General features: G+C 37.0%; 1 protein-coding gene across 1 annotated transcript; it reads right to left on the reverse strand.

Moving 5' to 3' along the window:
- Positions 1 to 4,946: 4,946 nt before the first annotated feature.
- LOC113107634 (60S ribosomal protein L10a) lies at positions 4,947 to 7,821 on the reverse strand. Its single transcript, XM_026270278.1, has 6 exons — positions 7,710 to 7,821; positions 7,148 to 7,219; positions 6,348 to 6,428; positions 5,782 to 5,930; positions 5,502 to 5,674; positions 4,947 to 5,162 (listed from the first exon to the last, which is right to left on the reverse strand). The coding sequence occupies exons 1-6, from the start codon at positions 7,712 to 7,714 to the stop codon at positions 4,992 to 4,994; spliced, it is 651 nt and encodes a 216-aa protein (XP_026126063.1). The 5' UTR covers positions 7,715 to 7,821; the 3' UTR covers positions 4,947 to 4,991.
- Between the last annotated feature and the right edge of the window lie 5,205 nt (positions 7,822 to 13,026).

A 13,026-nucleotide genomic window follows, 5' to 3' on the forward strand; every position in this document is an offset into this window, starting at 1 on the left:
ATGGTTGAAAACAGACGTAGAGCATACATTGACATGAGTGCCAGTGCAAGAGACCATTTCCAACTATACATGATACAGTTTGCCCTAAAACGAAGTTAAAACGTTAAGGTTTAAAAGATTTATTCTTTAAACTTTTTCCCCGTGACTTTGGAAAACTATTTGCCCATGCTTAAGGTTACATCCTTTTTCACAAATGTGGGGTCCAGCTCAAGTACTCTTTGCCTAAAGAAATGTGAGACATGGATGTGGTTATAAATCACACTTACACTGCAGTTAGTCAGCATAAAACAGCATTCACAAGCCATTTTATTCCAAAATTGTATGTATTCCAAAGTAAAAAAAAAAAAAAAAAGGATACGAAACAAGAAAAATGGCAGTCAATAGTTAAAAATTTGATTTCACATTGACACAAATTCACTGTATATATTTTATAAATTATTTTATTGTGAATGGGTCATCTGTGTATATCATTGGTTTAAATAAAAGACTTGAATCAAGTCTCCAGCATATTTTTATCCGATGATCTGTTTTATCTGATGTACATCACTGACTATAGTGCTGATATATTTTTGTAGGCCAACCTGAGAGTTAGCATCACACTGGTTCCCAAACCCAATGGGATTTTGAATTATTGTAGAAAATAAGCTCAAACTAACAAAAGTTAACGATCCTTACACATTCTGTTCATCATTTTAACATTCACAAATGAACACAACTTTAAAAACGTAAAAAAATTATAAAACATTTTTATAAAAAATTAAAAACTTGTATTTATTTTGAAGTAAATACAACTGGAAGTAAAATGCTAAATGTAGGCTATAAATTAACTAAATAACCACTTAGCTGTCAATAACTCTTTTAGTCTTTATTTACTCTGAACGTTTGAGATAAAATAGTTTGTAAGAGTGCGATTATAAACGCAATCAAGCTGTGAAGTGGACTAGTGATTGGATGAGTTTACCAGTGCGATATGATGGCATTTAACATCACCTCTGCAGTCCGGTTTAACCAGCAGTTAGCACCTTTTCAAAATAAATAAAAGCTTTTAATCTTTTAAATATTTCAGTATGCAAACTTGTTTCTGGGTTTTGACCTACAAAAATACATCATCCCTTCAGCTGTCTATACAGAAGAGAAAAGTTCTGAAACTACATCTGTTGCATCGCAACTATAAATACACAAATGTATCCAAATTACCCTCTGCTCATTTGGCAGTCATCTGTGTGGTCTGGTTTCTTTGTGGTTGATTTTATCTCTTCACTATTCTCATTCGTAACAGAAGATAATACAGCTTCTGACTCCTTTATTTTTTGCATCTTTAAATGAAAAAGAAAAGAAAATTACAAATGCGGTTAATCTAAATTAAGAGGAATGGTTGAGATCAACTTGGATTTGCTTTGCAATGATGTTTGTACTGATTCTACGCTGTAAATGAGACAAAAGAATGAGACAGATGATACTCATAACAAATCATATAATACACTTCTGAACTATAAATTATTCATATATCTACATAAATTAAGACAACAAACAACAAAATCACATTTTTCAGGATAAAGCCAAAGTATGGAATACCTTTTGAGTCTTTTTCAAGCTTTTCAATAGCGTCAGTATCCTTTGCAGTGACACAGATAAATTATTTCAAAATGCTAGTGGATGAATTGCAACTTTAACACTCTGAAAGAACTGAATGGGTGTTTTCTTACCCCACTGCTCACAGACATGTCGCTCTCTGCATCTGTTTCTTCATCTAATACAGTTCAATGCTATTCCTCTCATGACAGCATGACAGTGCTTCAGGTTCTCCACATGAGCAACCATCAGTTCCACTGCATGGTTCACTTTGGACTCCTACATAGACACAGAACGGGATTGAACATATTAACAGCCCATTGACTGAACCACCAATCTAATGGGACCTATTGTAATGTTCTCTGGTAAATGTATGTACCGAGACCTGATACACAGCTCCAAGAACCACTGCTGTGTTAGAGATCTATCCAGTTGTGCCTCCAATTAAAATTAAGACATTTAAAAGACAACTTTGATATACAGTATTGTTCAAAATAATAGCAGTACAATGTGACTAACCAGAATAATCAAGGTTTTTCGTATTTTTTTTATTGCTACGTGGCAAACAAGTTACCAGTAGGTTCAGTAGATTCTCAGAAAACAAATGAGACCCAGCATTCATGATATGCACGCTCTTAAGGCTGTGCAATTGGGCAATTAGTTGAATTAGTTGAAAGGGGTGTGTTCAAAAAAATAGCAGTGTGGCATTCAATCACTGAGGTCATCAATTTTGTGAAGAAACAGGTGTGAATCAGGTGGCCCCTATTTAAGGATGAAGCCAACACTTGTTGAACATGCATTTGAAAGCTGAGGAAAATGGGTCGTTCAAGACATTGTTCAGAAGAACAGCGTACTTTGATTAAAAAGTTGATTAGAGAGGGGAAAACCTATAAAGAGGTGCAAAAAATGATAGGCTGTTCAGCTAAAATGATCTCCAATGCCTTAAAATGGAGAGCAAAACCAGAGAGACGTGGAAGAAAACGGAAGACAACCATCAAAATGGATAGAAGAATAACCAGAATGGCAAAGGCTCAGCCAATGATCACCTCCAGGATGATCAAAGACAGTCTGGAGTTACCTGTAAGTACTGTGACAGTTAGAAGACGTCTGTGTGAAGCTAATCTATTTTCAAGAATCCCCCGCAAAGTCCCTCTGTTAAAAAAAAGGCATGTGCAGAAGAGGTTACAATTTGCCAAAGAACACATCAACTGGCCTAAAGAGAAATGGAGGAACATTTTGTGGACTGATGAGAGTAAAATTGTTCTTTTTGGGTCCAAGGGCCACAGGCAGTTTGTGAGACGACCCCCAAACTCTGAATTCAAGCCACAGTACACAGTGAAGACAGTGAAGCATGGAGGTGCAAGCATCATGATATGGGCATGTTTCTCCTACTATGGTGTTGGGCCTATTTATCGCATACCAGGGATCATGGATCAGTTTGCATATGTTAAAATACTTGAAGAGGTCATGTTGCCCTATGCTGAAGAGGACATGCCCTTGAAATGGTTGTTTCAACAAGACAATGACCCAAAACACACTAGTAAACGGGCAAAGTCTTGGTTCCAAACCAACAAAATTAATGTAATGGAGTGGCCAGCCCAATCTCCAGACCTTAATCCAATTGAGAACTTGTGGGGTGATATCAAAAATGCTGTTTCTGAAGCAAAACCAAGAAATGTGAATGAATTGTGGAATGTTGTTAAAGAATCATGGAGTGGAATAACAGCTGAGAGGTGCCACAAGTTGGTTGACTCCATGCCACACAGATGTCAAGCAGTTTTAAAAAACTGTGGTCATACAACTAAATATTAGTTTAGTGATTCACAGGATTGCTAAATCCCAGAAAAAAAAATGTTTGTACAAAATAGTTTTGAGTTTGTACAGTCAAAGGTAGACACTGCTATTTTTTTGAACACACCCCTTTCAACTAATTGCCCAATTGCACAGCCTTAAGAGCGTGCATATCATGAATGCTGGGTCTTGTTTGTTTTCTGACAATCTACTGAACCTACTGGTAACTTGTTTGCCACGTAGCAATAAAAAATATACTAAAAACCTTGATTATTCTGGTTAGTCACATTGTACTGCTATTATTTTGAACAATACTGTATAAACACATACCCTTGAGGGTCTAGTGGCAAAAATACATTTATATAATTGGCATAGGCTAAATCCAATAAAGCAATTCACAAAAGCTATTCTCAGACTGTAGTCATACCTCAAGCACTTCCCATGCCTCTTTCCACATCCAGTTTGAGGTTGTCCTTAGCATTGTCTCTTGTGTGTTCCTCTGACACATTGTGTACTGGTCACAGCGAAAGGCCAAAGACAGCAGACTGAAAACAGCCTCTGCAGGAGGTTTTTAAGGTAGCCTAATGAAAAACTAAATAAAATAATTACATTTTATTATTTAAAAAAAAGAAAATTATTTAAAAATACAATCTACATGGAACAGAATCAAGGTATGCCACACTTTAAAGAGAGCTGATATTCTTCCAAACCATCACTTCACAATGTCCATTTATGTATGTTTCTCTCCGTTTACCCATTTAAATCAAATAGAACTGACCTCCAATTCCTCCTTTCCATGTCAAAACTATGATGGCATGAAATAACCAACAATAATCAGACACTATATTGTAGTTACACTATAAATATGTAGTACTGATTGGATTAGATTAACATTTCACCTAAAAAAACAAAGTTGTTGAAAATGTTAATCTCGATAATTTCAGGTTTGCAAAAGAAGATTGTTCTTGAAATAGCCAGATTGTAAAAGGTTAACTGAAACGTTATTTCCATTTAAAAAGACTTCTCCTGTATGAATAGAAACCCTCTACTAAAGTTTAAATTCAATCCAACCTAATTTTTACAAAACACAGATTTACCACTTCTGTTCAGTGTAACATTCACAAATGATCAAATGAAGTTAAAACTTATGCTTGCTTACCATGACATTTGCTGATTTCTTGCTCTCCACGCTTCTAAACACATAAATATATAGATGTAAACCGTGTTGGCAGATTAATGAGGCTGTTTTAGACGAATCATGGCTGCCATAGACACAACTGACACCACCAGAATTGAAAAAAAAAAAAAAAAAAAACCGAAACACCTGCTACATGTATTTAGCTCAGTGTGCATACTATAAAACACCATGAAGGGGAGCCATCTTGCAAAAATTGCTTTTAATCTTGTAACCAATTTAATATAAAATTCTTAATTTATGCATGTGAAGTGGTTTCACATCAAGCTTTTTCTAAGAACTACATGCAATTATACATCTGTGTGGTGTATGAAAACTTCCAATGAAGTTTTACACTGATAAAAATCAATATTTGAAAGGACATTAGGAAAGACACCAAGACATGAGATTTGGATCAACTCCACATTTATTGTAGAAAATTGAGGAACAGTCTCTAATAGAGGCGCTGTGGCTTTCCCATGGTGCTCTTGATGTAGAGCGCTCTCACGTTCTGCCAGTTCTTCTTCAGCAGAGACACCAGGAAGTTCACAGCCAGGTGGATGTTGTAGACCAGCTCTTCCTCAGTCATCCTGACGTGACCAACAGCCACAGCCAGACACAGAACCTGTACATGACAGATGACCATTACAACTGAACTAACACAAATTCAGGAAAATAGGGTTGATAAGATTTCTCTCTCTTATGCTCAACAAGGCTGCATTTACTTGAACAAAAAAAAAAGACCGTAATATTGGGATACTGTATTAATATACTACAACTAAAATTTAAAAAAGGATTTCACTTAATTTATTCCTGTGGTGATCAAGATGAATTTGCGGCAGTCATTACTCATTTACATTTTTATGGAATACAAAGTCAATTAGCAAAAAACTAAATATGTTGTAACAGCATGTCAATGTCACTTTTGATCAATTGAATGTCCAAAACCCTTTTAAAAACATACCTTCTTCATCTGGAATTTGATGGTTGATTTCACTTCATCCACCTTGGTGGCCAGGTTCTCGTTATGGGTGAGCAGAGAGGGGAACTTTCCTGCCTTGTTGAGGCCAGGTCCCAGGATACGAGGAATCTGCTTGATCAGAGACTCAGAAGCCAGGAAAGCATCGTATTTCTTTGCTAAAAAGAAAACCAACAAGATGCATCAACACTTACTCAATCCAGAACAAACTATGGCTCTGAAAGTGTGCGTCTTATTGCTAATGTTCTCTCAAAAGGAAACTCACCCAGCTTCTTGACCAGTTTCTTGTTCTTGTTGAGCTTTTTAAGAGCCTCGATGTCCATGTGTGGAAGCTCAGCGGCCTTGGCTTCATCACAATGCTGCTGGTCACCAAGGATGCACACAGAGAACTTGGGCCGTGGAGTGGTCTTCAGCCTGTGAGGGGCAACGGAAAAGACTTCTTGAGAAACAGAAGCATATCAGACCCCTTTTGACCAACATGAGGCAGAACAGAAGAGTCTTACCCATACCACCTCAGCTGGAATCAGGTGTTGATAGCACAGGCATATAATAAAATGGTCGGCTTAGGTATGACAGCATGAATGCCATCACCTATAGCCTCCCCTCATGTTTTAAGACCCAGGGTAGGGGTCCGCCTGCTTCACCAAGCCCGAGAATGGATGGTTCAGACAGACTACCCGAGGCTGTTCTACACTACCTGCCTTTAACCTGCCTGCTCAAGCAATTTAATCTAACAAATAACTACCTCAGTGTCAAGATATCCAAATATTTATTCAGGCAGAGCAAAGGGCAGGCAGATAGAAGGCTGGGCGATACAGTAAAGGGCCGAACCTGACAGTGCCTGAGAATCGCTTGTCCTTCTGGGGATCGTAGTTCTTCAAGCTGATCTGCAGCTCCACAGTCTCAAGAAACCTTAAAATATACAAGGCAAAATAAACACCTTCTATACAAATAGCTGCTACATATTGAGTAAACACATGGTGCAGTTAACAAAAATACACCTGATATGGCAAGCAATAAAACACCTATTAAAGCTGCAGTAGGGAACTTTTGACGCTCTAGCGGTTAATAAACAGAACTGCTTGCGTCTTGCGGAAGAACATTGTTGCCGGAACTACTTCTCTGTTTGTCTATGAAGAATCACAAAGGTACTGGGTTACTCCGCCGCGGTACCCCCGAAGCAATCTAAAATAGTCCGAATATAAACACTTATAGGTGCACCCTTATGATTCAGGACAAGCCAAAAACACGGTTTGGAAAATGGATTCATGGTGTACTCGCTTATTATATACATTTTGAACACAAAGTTACAGACCGCAGTTCTGATTGGTTATTTTTTTACCGGGAGCGATGGAGTTTCTGCAAATGGCAATATGACCACTGGGAGGAGCCAGAGGAGCTTGATTTTTTTCACAGATTATCGGTCTCATATTCTACTGTCAGGACATAATGACAGGTTTAATAAATATGTAAAAAAGATTTTTTTTTACGAAAGTTCCCTACAGCACCTTTAATTTGATAAATTGATATTTAAATACTTGCAAGTAACAAAAACTACTTTGTGCTGACCGAAAATGACTAGTGACTACTAATCTTACCATGCAGCCAATAAACACTAGAACCAGACTTACTTTCTCTTCTTAAGACGGGAACCAGCCTGGACCTCCCGAACAGCCTCGTACAAAGTGTCTCTTGAGACCTTGCTGTAAAAAAACAAAAACAAAAAAAAATAATAATAATAATAATAATAAATATATATATATATATATATATATATATATATATATATATATATATATATATATATATATAAATAATCAAATAAAATGATTCCATGACGTTTGTTCCATACATATTGCGATGATCAGTGACTGTACCACTAACATACATCCAAACTTCGTTTTCTAAACCTTAATATATCTATATAACTTAAGTTAGATATGAATAATAACCATAAGAATAATTATAATTTCAGATTAAGTTAAATATTTGTCAGATTACACCGGATTGCATCCAGGTGTCCCGGTGCGCTGCGCGGTAGCGTTTAAGAACTGCTCGAGTTTGTCAAGGAATTAAAATCCCAAACTCTCCGATTGACATTGCTTGATGATACATTTGCCTATATAGCTATTAAATGTGAAATAAAATATTATACATGATTAAATAATTTATATATGAACATTTCTCACGTGCCTCATTTTGCCGCGTTGACTCTCCTTTCACACGGAGCTCGAAAAAGGAAGTACAAAGGGAAGTTGCGTCGAATATATGGGCCTGAGTGTGAAAAACGTACTTCCGGGGTCGCCATGATTGTAGTGGCCAGAGCCTTAGAGATGACTCTGGTTGTGGCCACAGAAATATGTAACAAGCAGCGTAATGTAACTTTATGTAACTTTACATAATTCATCTTAAACCATTCAAATTTATCCAGGACATAACATTTAAATAATAAGAATTCAGATTCATTTAAACTTTAACCTTTAATAAATAATGTAAATAAATATTGAACTTTTTCCGGGGGAGGGGCAAATGTAACATTTGAAAAAGTTAATGCTTTTTTGCTTATTCTAACTTTTCATGAATATTGGTTGACCTGAAGAATGAAAGCTGTATCATGCACTTTAAAAATTATGAGCTATATCACCGTTTATCAACACTAGGGGTGTGACAATATACTTAGTTCACGAGATGAGACAAAACTTGGTTCACTAGAAGGAGACGATATTTTAAAACTATTTTTAAGAAATTTAAAAAAAGACAAAATATTTGTCTTTTAATTATAAAAAGTAAAACAATGCAGTTGTATTTTGAAATATTTTAACTAATCTATTATTTTGGTAATGAAGTAATCTACTGATTATTTTGACAATTGAGTAATCTGACATTTTTAGCAACACAAATAGACCTAAGTGAAAACCAGGCTTTAGTCAAGTCACCTTTATTTATATAGCGCTTTAAACAAAATAGATTGTGTCAAAGCAACTGAACTACATTAATTAGGAAAAAAGTGTCAATAATGCAAAATGACAGTTAAAGGCAGTTCATCGTTGAATTCAATGATGTCATCATCTAAGTTCAGTTTAAATAGTATCTTTGCAATCAAGTCAACAATTTCTCTGGTAATGAAGTGTCCCCAGCTAAGCAAGCCAGAGTCGACAGCAGCAAAGAACCAAAACTCCATCGGTGACAGAATGGAGAAAAAACCATGGGAGTGTCGCGGAAATTCTAATTCAATAACTATTTGTAGAGACTGAGAATGAAAACCCAAACAGAGTTTTGTCTTTTTATTGCTTTAATTCTCTGCAGAGAATGATCTGGTTTACACACACCTTCTGAGTCTGCGTGCAAAGAGATAACACACAGACTTACAGCCCACTTTTTATAGAATGTAAAAGATACATTGAAGGCCAGACTAGGACCGTTGAGCCAATCATGTTGCTCAGTGCACTTCACCTCATAACTCATGTACATCTCATGCACCTCTCCCTGGTAAGGACTGTCTCAGAACTAATTGTTCATGGTACATGGTCCCTCTTTAGAAGTTGTTTTTCAGCCTAAAGCAGTTATGTGCACAGGATACACAGGTTACACAAAGAGTGTCCATATGGACTATATATACTACCTTGATCATTGTATGTTAAAAGATACCTAAATGAGATAAATGCAATCAATGCAATCAAATAACAAAATGTAACATTTCCATAACACTCCTCCCTTTTGATCATTATTGATCACTTATATTGATTAAATGTAGATAAATTGTGAGCACATTACCCTTATAGTTTACATCAATCATGTAAATTCAAGATTTAAAACACCATTACTCTCATAAGGGCGAAAAAAAAGCATTTGCATTGTTTTTTATGGAACATATTCATTCCTAACATATAAACAAGCTATAAAGAAAACAATAACTCTTATATTTGATTATATGTAAAAATCGTAATGTAATATTTAAACAGAAGAAACTTTCTTAACTTTCCTTCCAGTTGCATCATCTCGTAACACTAACAATGACCTGCTTTTCACCCTCTTTATTCTACAGCATGTATTGTGTAATGTGTTCCCGTAGCTTAATTGGTAGAGCATTGTATTGTCAAGCGCAAGGTTGGGGGTTCGATTCCCCGGGAAAACATGATAGGTAAAAATTGATAACCTGAAGGCACTGTAAATTGCTTTGGATTAAAGCGTCTGCTAAATGCAAACATTTAAATTTTTAATTTAATGCTTACTACTACTTTTTTTCTATAGAGCTGCTGCAGGTGTCAGATTTTAGCATCTCATTGCCTTCATCATTTTCATCAGAAGCACTCACATTATTCTTACTTTCACACAAGACATTGTACATTAACATCTGATGAACTACTAAAGATTTCATTATTGAATTTACAGCTCTTCTAATCATTCCCACTACACAAGGCCACATACACAGCAAAAATAAATTCATGGCCAGTGCTGAGATGGCAATTAACTGAATGTATTCTTCTTTTTGCCATAAACCCTTAAACCAATTCCATTCCCAATCATCATTGGCATTTACTTCTCTAGCTGTTAACCTGTGAACCGCTAGGGGATGTGGAGAGCTGGTCCAGAACAGTCTTGCAGTGCAGTTAGCCTCAGTCCTCGTAGTTACTTCTTGATGCCTTCCATCATCACCTTAGTAGTGTTCATGAAACTTATCAGTTCATTCCTTGCGATTTTGACTTAGATTTGAAGAAGGCTGACCCCAAGTGCTGTAATTACAACTTGGAAGAACTTCTCAGCTCTGTTCCACAGCCTGTGTTCCCTCCTGTTGAGTTGGTCATGTAGTTTCTCTGCAGCAGTTGGATGGTAGGTTTTTCTAACAGCTTAAGTCCCTCGCTGTCATCCGTTGGCCCAAACTGACCTCAGATCACTCCTACAGAGTGATGTTGCTGCGGGTTCAGCTCCCATACACCACTGTATGTTTGTTCACCTAAGTCAGCCAGACATCCCCCTTGGCATTGGGCAGCTGGTCAATCACTTTACTGAGCTGTAGAACCTCTGCTGGTACTCAAACCTTCCTGCAGTGACTTGTGTGTATCCACGTCGCTCTCTCTACCACTTTCACCTCAGTTATGTGTGTTATCAGCAAGACCTGATATCATGCAAGACTCCTTCCGCTGGCTTGGGCAGAGCATCCTTGAACTGCTAAGATATCTGAGAGAGAACAAGAGACAACTTTCAACTACACTTTAGCATGTCATCTTCTCACAAGGCTGTAGAGGACTGTGGTTGTAGTTCTGCTCCAACTCCACTGGAAGTTGGCCTGTCAAACTAAATTTCAAATGGACTCAAGTTAGACTTTGTTCTTTTTCTCATTCTCATATACATTAACACAATGGGGAGTGCTTTTACCCAAGACAGTCCTGTTTGATCACAACACTTCATTAATTTGCTCTTTAATGTCACATCTGACTGATGGTTTTATTTGCATTATCAATTATGCTTTTAATTGTACATTTATATGATCAATTTGTGATTTGGAAGTGGGAAATGTGCAAGTTTCGCATAGTGTTTGAAAAAAGTGTTTTGGCAGACATGGTCTGTCTACAGTACTCGGGCAAAGATAGTTTGCACTCGGCCTTCACCCATTGTTTCTTCTCCTCTGCTGTAGCAAAAGCTTGCATGGCTGTAAGATAATCAGAAGGGAGTGTGAATGAGTCATTGTTAACTGTTAACATTTAAAGAAAGTTCTGTTCTCATCGCTGCATCCTTCGCAGTGGTATCAGCTTACTTGTTACCTAAAATCACAAAATCATAACTTTTGGAATGTGTGACGCATTTGCAGATATCAATTGACTTTGGTAGCAAAATTGCTTCTAACAATGCTGCTATTTTATCATGGTTTAAATCAGGGTTACCATCAGACTTTAGAAATTTCCTGTGTTTCCACAATGGCCCAAAATCATGACAAACCCCAAAAGAGTAACAATAATTTGTGTAAATGGTAACTGTTTTGTCCATCAGCAATTTTGCAAGCCTCCGTCAATGCTAATAATTCAGTCACTTGCGCAGAGCAATGCACGTGGAGCGCTCCAGATCTTATTATTGCATATGCAGTGGTTATAGCTCAACTTGCTCTGTTTTTGCCAATTGTTTGGGTCTCTAGATGCTGAACCATCAATTTATAGAATTAAGTCAGCATTTTCTAAGGGGGTTTCTTTTAAATCTGGTCTTGGTTTATAAACTTGTTCTAATGTGGCAACACGATCCTGTTCTTTTAATTGTGATGTTTGGCATTTCTAATAGAATTGCATTGTACCTGAGACACCTGGCCATTGACAAATGGGATGTTTTTTGTTACAACAGGATCAGTGCGTGGCCTGAGCAAAGTCACATCAGAGTACCCCACAATTACCCTTGAAGCTAAAATAGCTTTTTTTTGCAGATGCAACAGCTCTCAGGCAATTTTGGCATGCCTGCCGCTACCGGATCGAGCTTACTCGAAAAATAGGCCACAGGTCTCCCCCATGATCCTGTAACAGAACAGAAGTCGGAAACCCATTCTCTCATCAACAGTTTGTACAAAATTTCGCTCTGGGTCTGGGAGTCCCATTGGTGATGTTTGTAGCAATAATATATTCTTAAATGCTTTCTCTGCTTCTGGAATCCAGGTCAGTTTGTCATGGGGTAGCAAGCCCTTCCCGTGAGCCAAAGCATTCAACAATACGAACACATGGCCAAAAATGACATTAGTTGATTTTTCATGATAAGCTTTAAATTTACATTTTTAATGATGATGACCTAAAAAGGTCACCTTCCCTTTTGACAAACTGGCTTATGAACCTCAGCAGCCAAAACTTTAAAAGTTTGACGGTATCTTGTTTGCATATTTCTTTATCTTTTAACAGTGAAAATAGGTGTACACACAGGGGAATTTTCACAGAGCACAATTACCCCAGCTGCTCTTAATGATTCAAAACCTGGTGTTTACAGGGTCTGTAATCAGACTTTGGAGTGACTTGAACTGGTTCACAATTTTTAACCAGCCCCAAGTCAAATTTAGATAAAGCCCAAAGTGTTTTAGGGAATTTTTTGAGCACTGGGTAAGTCTCCTCTTCCTCTGCTGAGAGAAAGGTTGTTGTCATTGTGTCATCAATCACACAGACAGTACGTACAACTTTAACAGTAGTCCCGTGCAAACACATTCGGTATGCAGACAGTGTTGGATTATATTCAACCTTTTCCTCTGCTGTCTCCACCCAATTTACATGAAAAATACACATTTTTTTAAATTTCCATTTAATTTTGGAATTGGGTCTATTTCATCCTTTCTAATTACTGGGTTGGCAGCCCTTTCAACTCCATTAACCTATAATCTAATCTGTGGCATTTGTTTATAAGCTAATTTATTCAGATGACTATATGTGCCTATGTTCTTGTCGAAAGACGATTTATCATTTTCTAATCTTCCAATGTGATCATGTATTAAAGAAAGAATTTCTTAATTGCTAAAAGGAGAAATATGAGCAAGCATATTTTCTTCGTT

Source organism: Carassius auratus, chromosome 8 (assembly GCF_003368295.1).
Source record: "Carassius auratus strain Wakin chromosome 8, ASM336829v1, whole genome shotgun sequence".
Lineage (NCBI taxonomy): Eukaryota > Metazoa > Chordata > Actinopteri > Cypriniformes > Cyprinidae > Carassius > Carassius auratus.

What these genes read in the sequence shown, in the direction of transcription:
- LOC113107634 (XM_026270278.1), bottom strand. An exon ending in TCCCGTCTTAAGAAGAGAAA is followed by an intron (nt 6,429 to 7,147) that starts GTAAGTCTGGTT and finishes GTATATTTTAAG; the next exon opens with GTTTCTTGAGACTGTGGAGC. An exon ending in GAAACTGGTCAAGAAGCTGG is followed by an intron (nt 5,675 to 5,781) that starts GTGAGTTTCCTT and finishes TTTTCTTTTTAG; the next exon opens with CAAAGAAATACGATGCTTTC.